Source organism: Zonotrichia albicollis, chromosome 1 (assembly GCF_047830755.1).
Source record: "Zonotrichia albicollis isolate bZonAlb1 chromosome 1, bZonAlb1.hap1, whole genome shotgun sequence".
NCBI classification, from domain to species: Eukaryota; Metazoa; Chordata; class Aves; order Passeriformes; family Passerellidae; genus Zonotrichia; species Zonotrichia albicollis.
In genome coordinates, this window is record NC_133819.1 from 127,740,019 (window position 1) to 127,754,469 (window position 14,451).

At 41.1% G+C, this 14,451-nt stretch overlaps 1 protein-coding gene across 1 annotated transcript; it reads right to left on the minus strand.

The window, feature by feature from the left end:
- Nucleotides 1–781: 781 nt before the first annotated feature.
- TRHR (thyrotropin releasing hormone receptor) lies at nt 782–14,164 on the minus strand. Its single transcript, XM_005479693.4, has 3 exons — nt 12,852–14,164; nt 6,310–6,690; nt 782–5,566 (listed from the first exon to the last, which is right to left on the minus strand). The coding sequence occupies exons 1-3, from the start codon at nt 13,644–13,646 to the stop codon at nt 5,561–5,563; spliced, it is 1,182 nt and encodes a 393-aa protein (XP_005479750.1). The 5' UTR covers nt 13,647–14,164; the 3' UTR covers nt 782–5,560.
- Between the last annotated feature and the right edge of the window lie 287 nt (nt 14,165–14,451).

Sequence of the window (14,451 nt, forward strand, 5' to 3'; positions counted from 1 at the left end):
GCTGCTCTGAGGGAGCCCTCACCAGTGTATGGGGTTATCCAGCCCCATGTAGACAATGGGAGGGAGGTACAAATGAAAACATTCAGAAATTTACTACCTGGGACTCACAAAAGTCAGCAAGATCTGGCTGTAGAGGGAGCCCTCTGTCTTTAGGACTAATGGTAGAGACTTTACCTAAGAAATGAGAGGCATGAATTGGGCTTTAGTCTAGCTCTATGGAGTTTAGCCTTTCTGTATACTCTGATCCTCAGGAGACTGAGTTTTCTGTGCATTACCTTGAGGAAAACCAGCAGATCAAATAATTCCAGTCATCCTCTTGAGTCTGGGCTCAACCACAAGTGGCTGACATCACCAGAAAAGCCAAGCAGTGCCCATGGAGTACGGGAGCCAACTGTGCTGATTGTGGTGACCAAAGAACAAAGTGGCTTCTAGGCTCTGCCCCTACTCCCAAAATGTGTGGGGGTTTTCTCCTTTTTTATTTGTTTGTTAATTTTGTTTAATGCTGTCCAGTGTAAAATATATAAATAATCCTTGTAACAGGGACAAGGATTCTATGAATCCCTTCCCATTTAAGCACTGTAACTATTGCTAGACTACTGGCACACTGCTCTTCCTTCAGGAAAAAAAGATTGCATTTTTCAGGATCTCATTCCCCTACAGATGAAAAAGGATGTTTTTACATTGTCTGTCCATTGCCAAGGACAGCAAAACAAAAGGTTGTATTCAAGTAGTTGTTGAAAAATTTAAATTGCGGTATAATTATCTTGCTCAACATTTTATTAAAGTAGCAACAAAAATTCATTACAAATTAATCCCCACAGCAGCATGCATCCAAGAATTACAAAATGCTTCTTTGGAACAAAAATTGTTCTACATTTTTCAGTAGTACATTTCTCTGAACAATTTCACACTATTTATAATAAATAAATAAACCACGTGAAGTGACAGACTAAAACCGGAATTACTCTGGATAGGTGAAGAAAAAACTCCCTCCAAACCAGTTGCTCTTACATAGTTTGTTAGAATTCAAATTTCCAAGATTCAGCTCACAAATTAATGAAGTCAGGAGTCCAAATCACTTTGAGTGAGCCAATTCACTTGCATTCTCTGTATCACCGTAACCCAGTAGTAATGAAAGAATCATGAGGAAACAAACTCTTACCAAAAATTACAAAAGAACAAAGAAACAATTCTGTCTGAAGAAGATATAAAATATGGAAAGACCGTTTTCAAATTTCACTGCAATTTGTAGCAAAAGAAATAACTTTTGCAACAAAAGAAACACACACATCAGAGAAATTAATTCACTGTTGAAATAACAATTTATCTTTTCACATTCTTGAAATAAGGGGTTTTTTCCATGGTGACAGTGCTCAGATCTGGGGGGTGTGTGAGAGATTTATTCATTTATTTATTTATTGTAGAATAACTTTTTAAAAAACTAACAAAATTGTCAACTTCCAAAGTTACTGATCCAAGCCTTCACTGTGTGGTTGGAGAGGTACTGCTGCAGCTCCTTCAGTCCATTTTTCCAGGTAACTCTTTATGGAGTGATGCTCGTGAGATCTTTATCATCTGACTTGTGCCATCCATTTCCACAGAAGCATCACAAACCCTTCCACAGCACACAGGAGCCTCTTTGATATATCCTTTGCTCTGAACTCAGGGAGGTCATGTGATAATTTGAACTAAAGTGGGTTACAAATACACCTGACCTTTCTCAGCTGCACCATTTACCTTCACTGAAGATTCTAAAATCTCAGCATTTCAGAAAGGATGCAGCATAGCTCCCAAAGCCAGATGTGAAAGCAGCACCTCTTCTGTTACATTCTGAATAAACTTCTAAATAAAAGTCCAATAAGAATGCAATCCCTTACAGGAAAGATGATAAATAAGGATATAGGCATGGATTTCAATATTGCTACCAATCAGACAATTCTTCCAGACTAAATGTTAAAAGGACTTTGCTATCCACAAAATAAATATACAAAGATAGTTATAATCCTGCAGTCAGTAGTTGACATCCAGCCACTTTCACTTCTAGCAAAAAAAAACCTGATACAATTATCAATAAATTTAAAACCATGTAATTAAAAAAATACATTCCCACATATATAATTTACAACATCTACGTACAAGAAAAAAGGTTGATTGCTGTTCTAAACAGAAGGGCAAACACAGAAACAGTCACATCAGCATGATATCTGACAAAGTTTTGTAGTGTGAGCTGTATATCAGTTTAAAATTAGAAGAGATTTCACAACTAACACCTATAAAGATAGAGTCACATCACATTATCAGTTAAAATCACACCTTAGCTTAAATATGCAATTATAAATATCGTGGTTTTGCACACAATTTTGCAATCATAATAATTTCTGTTAGCACAAATAAATATCAGAAAGAAATATTTTCATTTTTATTATTCCCAGTGATGGTGGATACAAAGTCACCTACACAGATTTTAGCCCTTCATGAAGCATCACAAAGACTATGGGCTTAAATACCTCACTTGAGCATCTGTTAGAGCAGAGACTGAGAAAGCAGACAGTTGCTTTTTGAGCAAAAAGGCAAATAAATGAGAGAATTCACTTTTGGTACTGTTGGTCTATAAAATATGTAATTCAGTCTGTGCTCTGAAAGCCTTGAGATAAAAGTGTAAGTTTTACTGTTATTATACAAACACTGAGCTCAGGTTTTACCCAGCCGGTCATGCTCCTCACCAGACAGCCAGGTTTCCATGGAATGCCCTCTGCCTGCTGCTAGACCTGCACATCTGACTTGTGCACATCTTGCTTTTTAAGTAAGAAAAGCAACTAGTTCAAGCATCTCTTGAGAAATTCTGGAAAGTAGGGCCTCCTCTGGAAGCACTGAACAGATGCCTGGCTGAAAACAGCATGTGAAGGGCAGAGGGATTTCCAGACACCAGCTCCACCAGTGGCCGCCCCCGTAGCCTCTAACCCAGCTCAGACTGGGAATCAGCTCCCAGAGCAGTCCTGGCTTCATCACAGGAGTTTGCAAAGTCAGACACAGGAACTTGCCTTTACTTTGAAAGTCTCTTGCCTAAACAACCATAAATTCCTGTGTAAGGTTCATAGATAATTTAATTTTTCTGTGACAGGTGCTTTGGAGGAAATGTTGAACAGGTTGTGGTATCTCTCCTTGGCTTTCCCTTATCATGGCAACCTGTAGCTTTAAGCAAGTGTAAGCAGGAAGATGCTATAGAACTCTGTATTTTCACATCAAGCTCTACAAAGGAAGGGCTTGCCCAAAGTGTGTGTCACAGCCATAGAATTGTATTTATGACATTAATTGCTAGGTGCTAATTTGAGAATGCATCAGTATCCTTCTCTCTGACTCTTGAGCCCTAGCCAGCTTTGCTTACTTGGCTGACACGTGACTTACTCTGTCATTTTAGTTCTTTCTTGTTATTTTAAAAGCAGTCTGGGCATTGCCCTTCCAGTCCTGTGGGGGTTTAGACATCTGCACAGAAATAGACACCACTGCATGTACCTGCCTGGTGGCCTGTGCTGCTCAGAGAGACAACCCGGCAAGCTGGGAAATGCAGCGGATTTGAGAAAGACTGCAACATGGCCTGCATGGGTCCTGCTTCTGGCTCTGCTCCAGACAAAGCTCTGCCAGCTTCTGGAATTTCATCACACCTACTCTGCTGGTTAAAACCTCCTTGCTGTTGGTCTCTTCCATGCCCTGCCATCACCCTGTCAAGCTGGAGAGTGCCTGTGGAGCTCTGCAAAGGCAAAACAGGAGAAAGCAAGGATGCAGACAGAGCAGGATACAGACTGCAAAATCACAGAATCACAGAATGAGGAAGGTTGGAAGGGACCAGAGTTGGTCATCTGGTGCTCAAGCAGGGTCATCCCAGGGCACATGGCACAGGACTGAGTCCAGATGGTTCTTGAATATGTCCAGTGAGGGAGACTCCACAACCTCTCTGAGCAATGTTTGCTTCCTCCTTGCCATGTAGAGAATGCCCAACAGAGTCCTTTGGATGCAGCAAACAAAGGTTCATGGTTTTAATGCTTAAATCTGAGGCCTGTCAGGGTATTTTTAGTTCTCTTTAAGTTTTCAAATATAGTTGAATATTAGTGAAAGTAGCTTGAATTAGGAAGTGGCTGTGTAGGCAAAACAATACTGGATAGGAAAGCCTTACAATGCTGTAGAGACTGCCTCTTTCACCCACACTGGGCAGGTTTGTGACTCTTGGGGATGGGGCTGTGCAGGGCTGGGAGCTGGACTCGATCATCCTTCTGGGTCCCTCCCAAATCAGCCTATTCTGTGATTCTGTGAATCAGGTTTTTCACAGGTTTTTGAATGTCACGTACAAAAGCCGTGCAAAATGTTCATGACACACAGGAACACACAAGCACTTTCCTGGGCTTCTGCAGCACAGAAGTGAGAAAATGAACTTCTAGCAAGAACAAGAGCTTGTCTAGAGCAAAGCCAAAGCAAGATATGATATTTTGTCTGTAGCTACATCAGGGAGACTGGCCCCAGGCTGCTCATCATAGGCCTGTGTGGGAAGAGCAGGGAAGGGGCTATGCTGGCAAGTAAAAAGCCAGGATGACTTTTCCTCTGACAACACTTTATGTCCTAAAGTGTTCTAATAGATAAATTTTGAGAAAAAACATTTTGAAAGTGTCACTTTTCTCTGAATTTTCCTCTTTTCTGCAGATATTATCGATATTAAAGCTCTAAACCCCTTCTGGTACACTTAGGTACAATTGGTATTGAACCAAGATAAAAGGAGCTGTTAAAAGCCTGCTACATACTCTTCAATATCTGTCAATTTCCAACAGGATTCAGTAATAGCTGAGACCTACATTTAAAGTGGTACATCTATAACCTGATTGCTGAAAAAGATAAGCTATTTTAAATGCTTCTTACTGACTTTTTAATTTGTTTGGTTCCAGCTGCAGATTCATTGAATAGTCTTCCTATTTCACACTGCTCAAGGTAAAAATAAACCAAAGCAAAGAAAGATTTTGTGCTCTTTGCCATCAGACACCTGTTTATTGAAGCGTGCTGCGATGAGATTTGCACTGATGTGGGCTGAGGGAGTCACTGGCAGGTAATTACTGCTATCAGCAGCAATTTGTGTTGCTGTTGGAAGGTCTCCTGGGTACTGCCAGGTGCAGGCACACATTAGAGCAGCTCCTCTCCTCACCTCTCATCTTCACAGGGAGTATCATCCCCTGCCCCACTCTGTGTCCATGGACATGTCCTGGCAAGCCTTGCTCATTCTGAGATCACAGACCACTCTTCAGCCAGGTAATGGGAAGAAGGATTTAGGTATTCTCCTGGAGCCAACTCACCTGGCTAAAGTTAGGTTGTATTGAGTACTTCATCCAGTTAGCCTCAATAATACACTCTTTTCACTGCCCAAGATGCTGCATTTTCCTGTAGGGCACCCACAGGTATGAAAAGATTTATGGTAGCTTCTGCAATTCTGTGAGTAGAAATGTCCTTACAATTCATACAATGGGTGGGAACAGAGCATCCAAACCTCTTACATGGCTGCACACTCTCAACAAGGTGGGCTTCAGGCCTGAAAGAGAGGAGAAAACTGAGAAAGAATATTTTACACTCTCATATAATCTGCAAAAACAAATGAAAACTAAGCCTCTTTGTAGATCCTCTATATTTTTAAGATCTAAATGCATGGGTTCACAAATGGCATTTAAGGAGCATTGTGTAAAAAAAGCATCATGAAAACAGTAATGTGCATCATCAAGAGAAGTGGGTTAAGGAGATGTGCTACTCACTACAGAATGAAAGTTCTGGTGTGTGGGAGAGCCTCTCCTTAGCATCAGCTGTGTGGGTAACCCCCAGATGGAATCAAGGGGGAAGGCCCAAGAAAATGCCCCATGGCCCTCCCTGCAGCCAGCCAGAGCATGTCCACAGGAATCACTAAGCTCAGACACCAACATCACCCCCTGCCAGAGGCGCACCTGAGGCACCACGCCTGAGAACCACTTTCTGATGCTCCACTAGAGCCCGCTGTTCCTCAGAAGAGAAGGCTTAAACTGATGGCTTCTCCCCATCCTTCTGCATGCCTGAGATCCTCCAAGCACCCCCATGCTTGGCACTAGGCACTTTGAAAACACAGCCTTCCAGAGCTGGGCAGTGTCCCTCCCTGCCATGCCCTGTCTGGTGCATGGCCTGTCACTGCCAGCCTCTCCCAGGGCTGCCCTGGCTGAAAGCCACCCCAGCACAGCCCCATGCCCAGCAACGTGCCCTGGTTCTGGAGGACCCACAGCAGTCACTGAAATGTGTTAACTATTAACTAACCTTGGATGACAAACAGGTATCACCAATGGACAGTTTTGCAGAGGACAGGTAGGTATTGGTAATATCTTCTAGCTCAGTGCTGAAGTGATCAGAATCCTTGATGACATTATAATTTAGGGCCATGCTGTAACTGGCAGGTTTCTTCTCCTGCTTCTGCTGGTAGTTGCACAGTTTCCTGAAGGCTGCTCTGAATTTCTGGGACATGAGATTGTAAATGACAGGATTGATGGCACTATTTAAATAAATGCAGATTCTGCAAAATAGCAGGAACCAGTTTTCTTGGAAGGGTCTGGAAAGAAAGGAATTGACGACAACCAGGGTGCGGTAGGGCATCCACAGGAATGCGAACAGGATCACAACCACGGCCAGCATCTTGGTGACCTGAGGGAACACAGAGAGAGACAGAGGAGGGGCAGAAGGTCAGTACTCCCCCTGGCATGAACACATGCATTCTTCCACCTCTAGGGCCAAACCAAACCTCTGGGCAGATCCTTCAGTGGGCATTCTGATGAATATTTGATTCAGAAAGGAGGAGAAAGCACAAAAATCTTGGCTTCAAATTTTTCCTAGTTTTTGTTAAATTACTCTTTCCAGATGACATCCCAGTAAGCTAACTGTTGTAGACCTCAGACATTTCCACTTCTTATTCTGGAAGAGGGTGTTGATTCAAATGGGAAAAAAAGGACAAAGTATTTTTTTCCCAAACTAGTATAGCTTGTAGAGTAATTAAACATGAAGCCTTTTTAGGTCATCTGGTTTAACAGTCAGCCTAAAACAATTTCCCAAAGCCAAAAGTAAGGAAAAAAGAGAACAATTAGATTAATTTATTTTCTTCAAATCCTCAATATTTAATTAGATCTTCATTATTTGATGTTTACTCTGAAAAGCCAAATAAAGTTTACAGAGTCAGGGAAAAGGGATAATCAATCAAACTTGATTGTTATAAGAACTTTATTCTATTATGTAATTTTCTGTACAAAAAAAGAAAAGAACAACCTTTGGGAATACCCAGGATAGCTGAAATGAAGTGAATGAGAAATAATTTTTAAAAATCCACTTTAAAATGAGTCTTTCTTTTGTAAATAATTTAATTCTGATGTGGACAGTATTCAACAGTCTCTACATTTAAGAAAGTTTGAAAGGTATTAATAAAGAAAGTAGAAAGCACACAGAAATGTGATATGGGAGGATACATCAGCACACCTTCATGGAAGTCAGGAGATGGCTTGGTTAACTGTGTGAAATAGAAAGTATCGGCACACATTTTGGTGAGCTACAACAGTTTCTTCTGCTTGTACATTTATAAGAGTTTCAATAGGAGATAACTCCACTAAGATCACTCACACATGCTAGTTTTAGAAGTAGGCTTTATTTTGAAGTTATGAGTATATAATTTGATTGTCTTCTGACCAGATAAGTTCAGTATACAGAAACCTGCTATCACATTGCCTAATTAATGTATTTTCTCCTATCTTTCTAGAAAGACACACTTTTAAGCCAATTTGTTTGGTTTGTTATAGGTATTCTAATAAAGAATGATGTTATAGGTATTCTAATAAAGAAAATCAAAGATACTCTACAAATTGATGTATCTTTATCTATTTATTGGTCTTTGAATGTGCATATTCAAAGGCTGCAATTTTATCTTAGTTCATCCCTTACCCTTATTTTTGTTTTCTCTACAGCTGTGTTCAGTGGGAGTAAAAAATAATGAGAAGTGAGACTGAGAAATGCTATCTATCTCCTTTTTTGTCACTTGACTGATACATTTCATTATGACTTCTACACTGTTTTTTTTTTCTAATTTTCTGTTTACAGTCATTGTAATAGAGCAAAATACAAACGTGAATGTTCCAGGTAACTCAAAGGATGATCTCTCCTTATCTCCACTTCTGAAAGGGTCATTCCTGTGAACATGGTAGCAAGGAGAGAGTTGACCCCGTACTGACCCATTCTGGCTCTCATCCCTCCAGTTCAGCTCCAGCCTGTGCCTCCAAACTGAGCAAATCCATTCAGCGGAGAGCAATCATTCACTGTAGAGAATAATCCACATTTAAAGGAAGAAAGCCACCATTTGTGGGGCCTGAGTGAACAAAGGGACAGAGCCAAACCAACAGATGTATTCCATTAGCTCAGGTATTCAGGGCATAACAGCCTACACAAGCATCAGAATACTTTGCTACCAAAACCTCAGCAGGGCACTCCATTATGGTACCTGCCAGTCATTGGCAATTTACATTTCTTTCAGGAAAAGTTGCTCAGAGGATCATTTGCAGTGTTGCAGCTATCAGCTTGAGTCTGGACTAGAAGTAAATTATTCTTACTGTCAAGGAGGGGGTAATTCAGAGTCACACAATTAACACTGTACAGCAGTGAACAAGGACTGTTACTGCTCGAGTGACTGTATCCCATACACTGCAAATACATATATATATATAATATATGTATGCTTGTTTGTATGTATGTATGTGTGTAGTGTGCAAACTATTAGCTGAATTTGTGTATATTGGCATTTGGATGCACATTTTCTTTTCAGCACCATAAACTTCTACTGCTGGAAATGAAGCACTTTGTAGAGCTGGTTTTCATTTTGCTCAGGTCAATGAACCAACTCATGTACTCATATGCCTTCACAGAGTCTACATGCAGTGCAAGAGAAGAGGCAGAACCCAAGGGTGGCATCCCTTTGGTGGCATCTCTTGGTGGTTCAGTCCATGCAAGATAATGAGGAGAATTCACTATAATTTTAAACTGTCTGCAGTACATATCCTTGCAAAGCTGCCAAAAAGAACAAACCTGTCGCAAGATCTCTATTGCCTGTCAGAAATTCAGTTTCCTGATCCATCTGACTGGCTGTGGTTGTCTCTGAGACACATGATGAGACCCTGAGTTCAGGTAGTTATTTGCTCATTGGTAAATCCTCCTTAGTCTGGCTCTGGAGTGGTTCTTCGTGCTCAGCTACCTCAGACCATGAGCAATGTGCAAAAGGCAGCAGTTCTGAGGAGGAGCTCTGGCAAGGCTTACTTAGCCCCAGCATGGGGGTTGTCACCCCACTGCAGGGTGAGGCACCACTCAGGGCTTCTGACACAAATTCATCTCAATTTGTGTTATAGGTGAACCCATCATCTAAATACCTGACTGAGGCCGAAGGTTCATTCTTATCCACACCAAAAGTCTTTATTGCTGAACATAAATTGTTTAGAGGAAAGTTTGGTCCTCTTTGTTTAAGCAAAATGCCATGTTCTTTCTCAAATCACTTTATATGAAACAGTACTAATCATATTGGGAAGGGGCTAATTATTTTGACATCAGTGGAGTGCTAAGAGGATAAATTTTAAAAGAACATGTTTTTATTACCTGTAAGCATACACCAAAGCTCCCTGAAAGCAGCAGCACTACATCCTCAATTCACTGCTCAGGTGAAGGCAAACACTCTGATTGCTCTTTTCTTGTGGAATTGCACTCTATGTTCTATGCGCAGGGTACAAATTATCTTAGTTAGAGAGATTGAAAACATGGTAAAAAGATTTGAGCAATTTCAGCTTAGTCCAAATTTCAAGTGTAGTTTGAATGATAACAAAATAACTTGAGATCAAATATGGTTCTGCCTGTATATAAACATTCTTCAAGCCATATCTTTTTATTTCTGAGGATGCTCTAAAGGATATTTAAAATATATTTTACTAAACAGAGTCCCAAATATTTTAATTCTGAACTAGTATCCTCCTTTTCCTTCCTGCTCCAAAAGCTTCTTATTTTAAGGAAGGGTTTTTATTAAACATTTCACTATCCTGCTACAAACAGTTTAGTATTGCCTCCTTCTCCTTTGAGTACTAATCTTTCTTACACTGATAGTAAAAGCAATAGTTACTCTGGCATTTTAAAGCATGTAATAACATCTTTCTTCTTGACCCTGGTAGTGCTCATTGCAAAACACAGAGATTGTATATCCCAGTCCATGATTTCCTAACCAAAAAGAAGTTGTGCAATGAGGAGGCGAATTAAACAAATAGAAGGATTAAGGTCTTGATATACTAACACCACAAGTGAAACCAAGTGATAAGATTGAGGATTTCATGTAAGGCATGTAAAACTTATCTTGCACTGCAAGCTGGAATCTGTGCTTGCTGTGCTGTGAGGGAACAGAGGGATCTCTCTGGTGAGCAGATCATGACTGCAACACTGTCCAAAAGAGGACTTTCTCTAGAGGGCAATCTACCTGCTATAAGTGACCATGATAGCCACCATGACCTCAGATTTGACTGGACTAATCAACTAACTTTGTGAGATACACATACTGTTAAGTGAGCAGGATTCCATCTCAAGTTTAAACCAACATGTTTGCTATGTAAGGCTTTTGCATTTGTTTTTCTCAGTCACCTTGATATCTGAATTCCTTTGGGGAAAGTATGAAACCTTCATGCAAACATGCAATTCAGCATACATGCTATAAATGGAAAAGGAAAAAAAATCTGTGATCTGTGGGCTGCAGGACCCACACTGAAACAGAGGAAAATGGTGAGAAGGAAGGAATAACAAGGGACCAACCTCTGCAACCTGACTGCAGCACTCTCTGGCCCCACACTGCTGGTGGCTGCAGGGAAGGGACTGAGTGTAACTTGTGGCTATAACAACAAGCAATAAATTAGCACTATTAATTTTTCCCAAGTTGAGTCTGCACTGCCCAATAACTGATAGTTTGTTTGCCTGTCCTTGTCTTGGATCATGAAGAATAGGAGCACTTCCTATTTTCTCTCCCATTCCCAGCTGGAGCCGATCCCCCTATAGAAACATGCATATATTTATTTTCATAGAAATGTTCTTGGATAAATATGAGAACTGCTACAAAAGTAGGAAGTTCACACCACATTTTCAGACACCTTTTTTACAGATCACATGCTGGATATTGTACACTCCTCAATCCCTGTAGTGCAACACAGGTCCAGGAAGACACAGAGTTTCACATTTCAGCAGGACTCACTGTCAGGCCAGACTGTATTGTCAGCTATGTGTCCTTGTCAGCATGACAAGAAATTTTCCTTTTTGTGTCTTAATAACTGTTGAGATTCTAGATTTTTTTTAATATGTACTTGTTTTTTCACCTTTAGTCTTGTTTTTTCTTGTTTTTTACACCATTACCTATCTTTTGCATGTTGCTATTTTACAAAAAATATTACTAATAATGCCACATTATCCTTGCTTTGCTTCCTGTGTTGTACTATATGTAAATTCTAGCTTTACTTATAATGAAGCTCCTTCAAGCAATCAGATTTCTTAGACTTTTAGAGAAAGTCTTGCTGTCTTTACAAGACATAAATGATATCACATTATAATCTTCACTTTTTGGTTTCATAACAGCGTCCATATTCATCAATGTTCAATGTAAAAGATTTGTCTGTTTTTCAAGTGATACTAAGCACATGTAATCAAGTAGAAAGTGATATTAACTTGAAGAGCAGGTTATCTTTTTCTACTAATTAATGGACAAAGAAAAACAACATTAAACACTTCCTGACTATTAACTATAATTGGCAACATAATTAAATTTAACCTAGCCCACGTATTTGTGTTGTGTGTTTCCAAGCATAGCTCTAGTGCTCTTTGAGGGCTCAGTGCTGTAGAAGGCAGCTCAGTTAACTTTTCAGGTTTTTGCCATCTCTGTGATAGGAGAACATGGTCCCTCTCATAAACAGTAGCAATTGAAGCAAAATAAGAAGAATACAAAGAATAAGAATAATATCCACAGAGCCATATGCAAAAGATGCACCCTGTGTTTCCCATCCCTGCACCAGATGTGCTGCCTGCTGCACACCATGTGGTTTACTGCAAACAGCCAGCAATTAATCTGCTCACTATGTTCCACTGGTATTATTACACACAGCAGCACACATATTCAATAATATAAAAAGAAGCTAGTCAAACCTATGCCTCAGTTTTGAGCCATCAGTACAAAAAATATTTTCTGAGAGAGAGAAAAACAAAGATATTTAGCATTTACAGAGCAATTTATATCCAGACTTCCTTAAACAGACTTTTCACAGGAGAGTCAGAGACAGGAAAATTTACATATTGACTGCATTTGCTGAGTGACATAGTGCCTTAGCTGGGACTCAGCCTCAAGTGTCCCAAACTCCCAGGATAGCTCCTTCCCTTCAAATCTCAAAATTAAGTCAAGAGTCACTTTGTATATTTGGCAAGATTACTAACAATCTGTAATGTAAAAAAATTATAGTTAAAAATGTTTCCATCATATTTGACACTTCCTAATTGTTTTCTGATATAGGAAATAAAGTACTGGGGGTTTTTTGGATTGGGTTTTTTTTTTTTTTTTGGTCCTTGCAGTAGGTAAAAATGTACAGGCAAGGAAAAAAAGTATTTTTATGTATACATATATCACTTGTTTTAAACTTGACTACTTAAAAAAAGGAATCTTGACTACTTAATAAAAAGATGTATTTTACCTCTTTCCACAACTTCAGACAAGTGAACTTTAAAACAAGTTGTTTAGGTTTCAGAAAGCCATTTCAAATAGTTGTTCCTACCTGCCTTCGAGAAGCAATAGTGCTATTGAAACTCCTGTTAGTCATCTTGGTATTCACAGGCTTGCTTTGGTGAGCCACATCATTCCTCCAGGTCTTAGAGTTTTCTTTTGGGTCTGAAGGGACGGGGTTCAGGAACAGTATCCTAGCAATCAGGCCATAGAGCACAGTCGCCAACACCATTGGCACAACATAAAATATACCAAAGTCCATCATGTAGATAGGAGAGTAATAGCTCCTGGAGACCTTGTAGCCACAGGACACAACAGTAGTCTCTTTGTAGGCTACTGTGTTAAGGTCTAGCAAGAAAAACCAGAGCATACAGTATATGGAGGTGAAAGCCCAAACAAAAAGAATGATCTTTTTGGCTCTTGAAAAAGTGCACAGGAATTGAGCTTTGATTGGGTGGCAGATGGCTATGTACCTCTCAATGGTGAAGGCAGCGATGGAAAAAGAAGAGGCGTTGATTCCCAGGTACTGGAGATAAGTGATGCAGAGGCACCCGGCGTAGCCGTACACCCAGGATCTGTACAGGCTCTCGGTGATATTGGGCAGCCCTGCAGCCACAAGCACCATGAGATCTGCCATGGCCAGGCTCACCAGGTAGCAGTTAGTGGGAGTTCTCATGTGCTTCGTTCTGAGGACCACCAAAACTACCATGACGTTGCCCACGATGCCCAGCCCGCAGATAAGGAGCACCAAGAGGATGGTAACCACTTGGTATTCGGCTGTAATGATCTCCTGGCTTGATAGTGGCAGCCCAGTCTGGTTTTGCTCGTCTCCTGTGCCATTCTCCATCTTCACCAGCCCGCTGCTGCTTCTGCCAAGCACTCGCTCTCAGCACCTGCTCTCCATGGTCCCCTGCAAAAGGGTCACTGGAGCAGAGTGTGGGTGAGCCCCAGAACGCGTTCTCCATGTAGTCACAGTCCCATTCCTGTACCGTCCTCCACTCCCCCTACAGCACCTGAACTTTCAGTCTTTGTAAAGTCAGCTATGAGACGGGTTAATCCCTCTAAGGCCCCAGCTCACTTGCACAGGCTAGAAGGCTGTTTCCTCACAGCTGCTTTGAAGCATTCACGGAAAGCCAGCCCGTGGAGGTGGGGGTGTCCTGCCCGCAGCGCCAGGAAAGCTCCGGCAGCTGCTGCGGCTGAGCTGTCCCGCGCTCCGGCAGCGCCGCTGGCCGGGAGGAGCCGCCGCGCCCCGAGGGTGGGCACAGCAGCGGGACGGGAAACCAGAGCGATGCGTGAGGGTTTCTGCCTCACGCCGCTCTCCCTCTCTGCTCTCAGACAGCTGTCATGACAGCATCGATCGCATTGATCCACGCTGGCAAACAAAGGAGAGCTGACTGGCAACACAATTGCACCGATTTTTAAAATTCTGACTGCCGCGATGCCATTGTGAAAAGTAATGGCTATTTACGTTTGCCTCCTGCTTTGCAAGGAGTCCCTTTAGGGCTTTGCAGAAAAAACAAATGCATCCCAGCTCTTGAAAATAGCAGGAAAAAATGTAGGGATCTTTTTTACTTAATAGAAAATTCTGTTCAAAACCTCTATCACTACAGCTCTCATCACTCCTGAGTCCTTTCAACTCTTTTGCATTGCAG

Excerpts from the sequence above, each read along its gene's own strand:
- TRHR (XM_005479693.4), bottom strand. The coding sequence starts at position 13,646 with ATGGAGAATGGCACAGGAGACGAGCAAAACCAGACTGGGCTGCCACTA. Across the intron at positions 6,691-12,851 it reads CTATTGCTTCTCGAAGGCAG|GTCACCAAGATGCTGGCCGT; the intron begins GTAGGAACAACT and ends GTGTTCCCTCAG.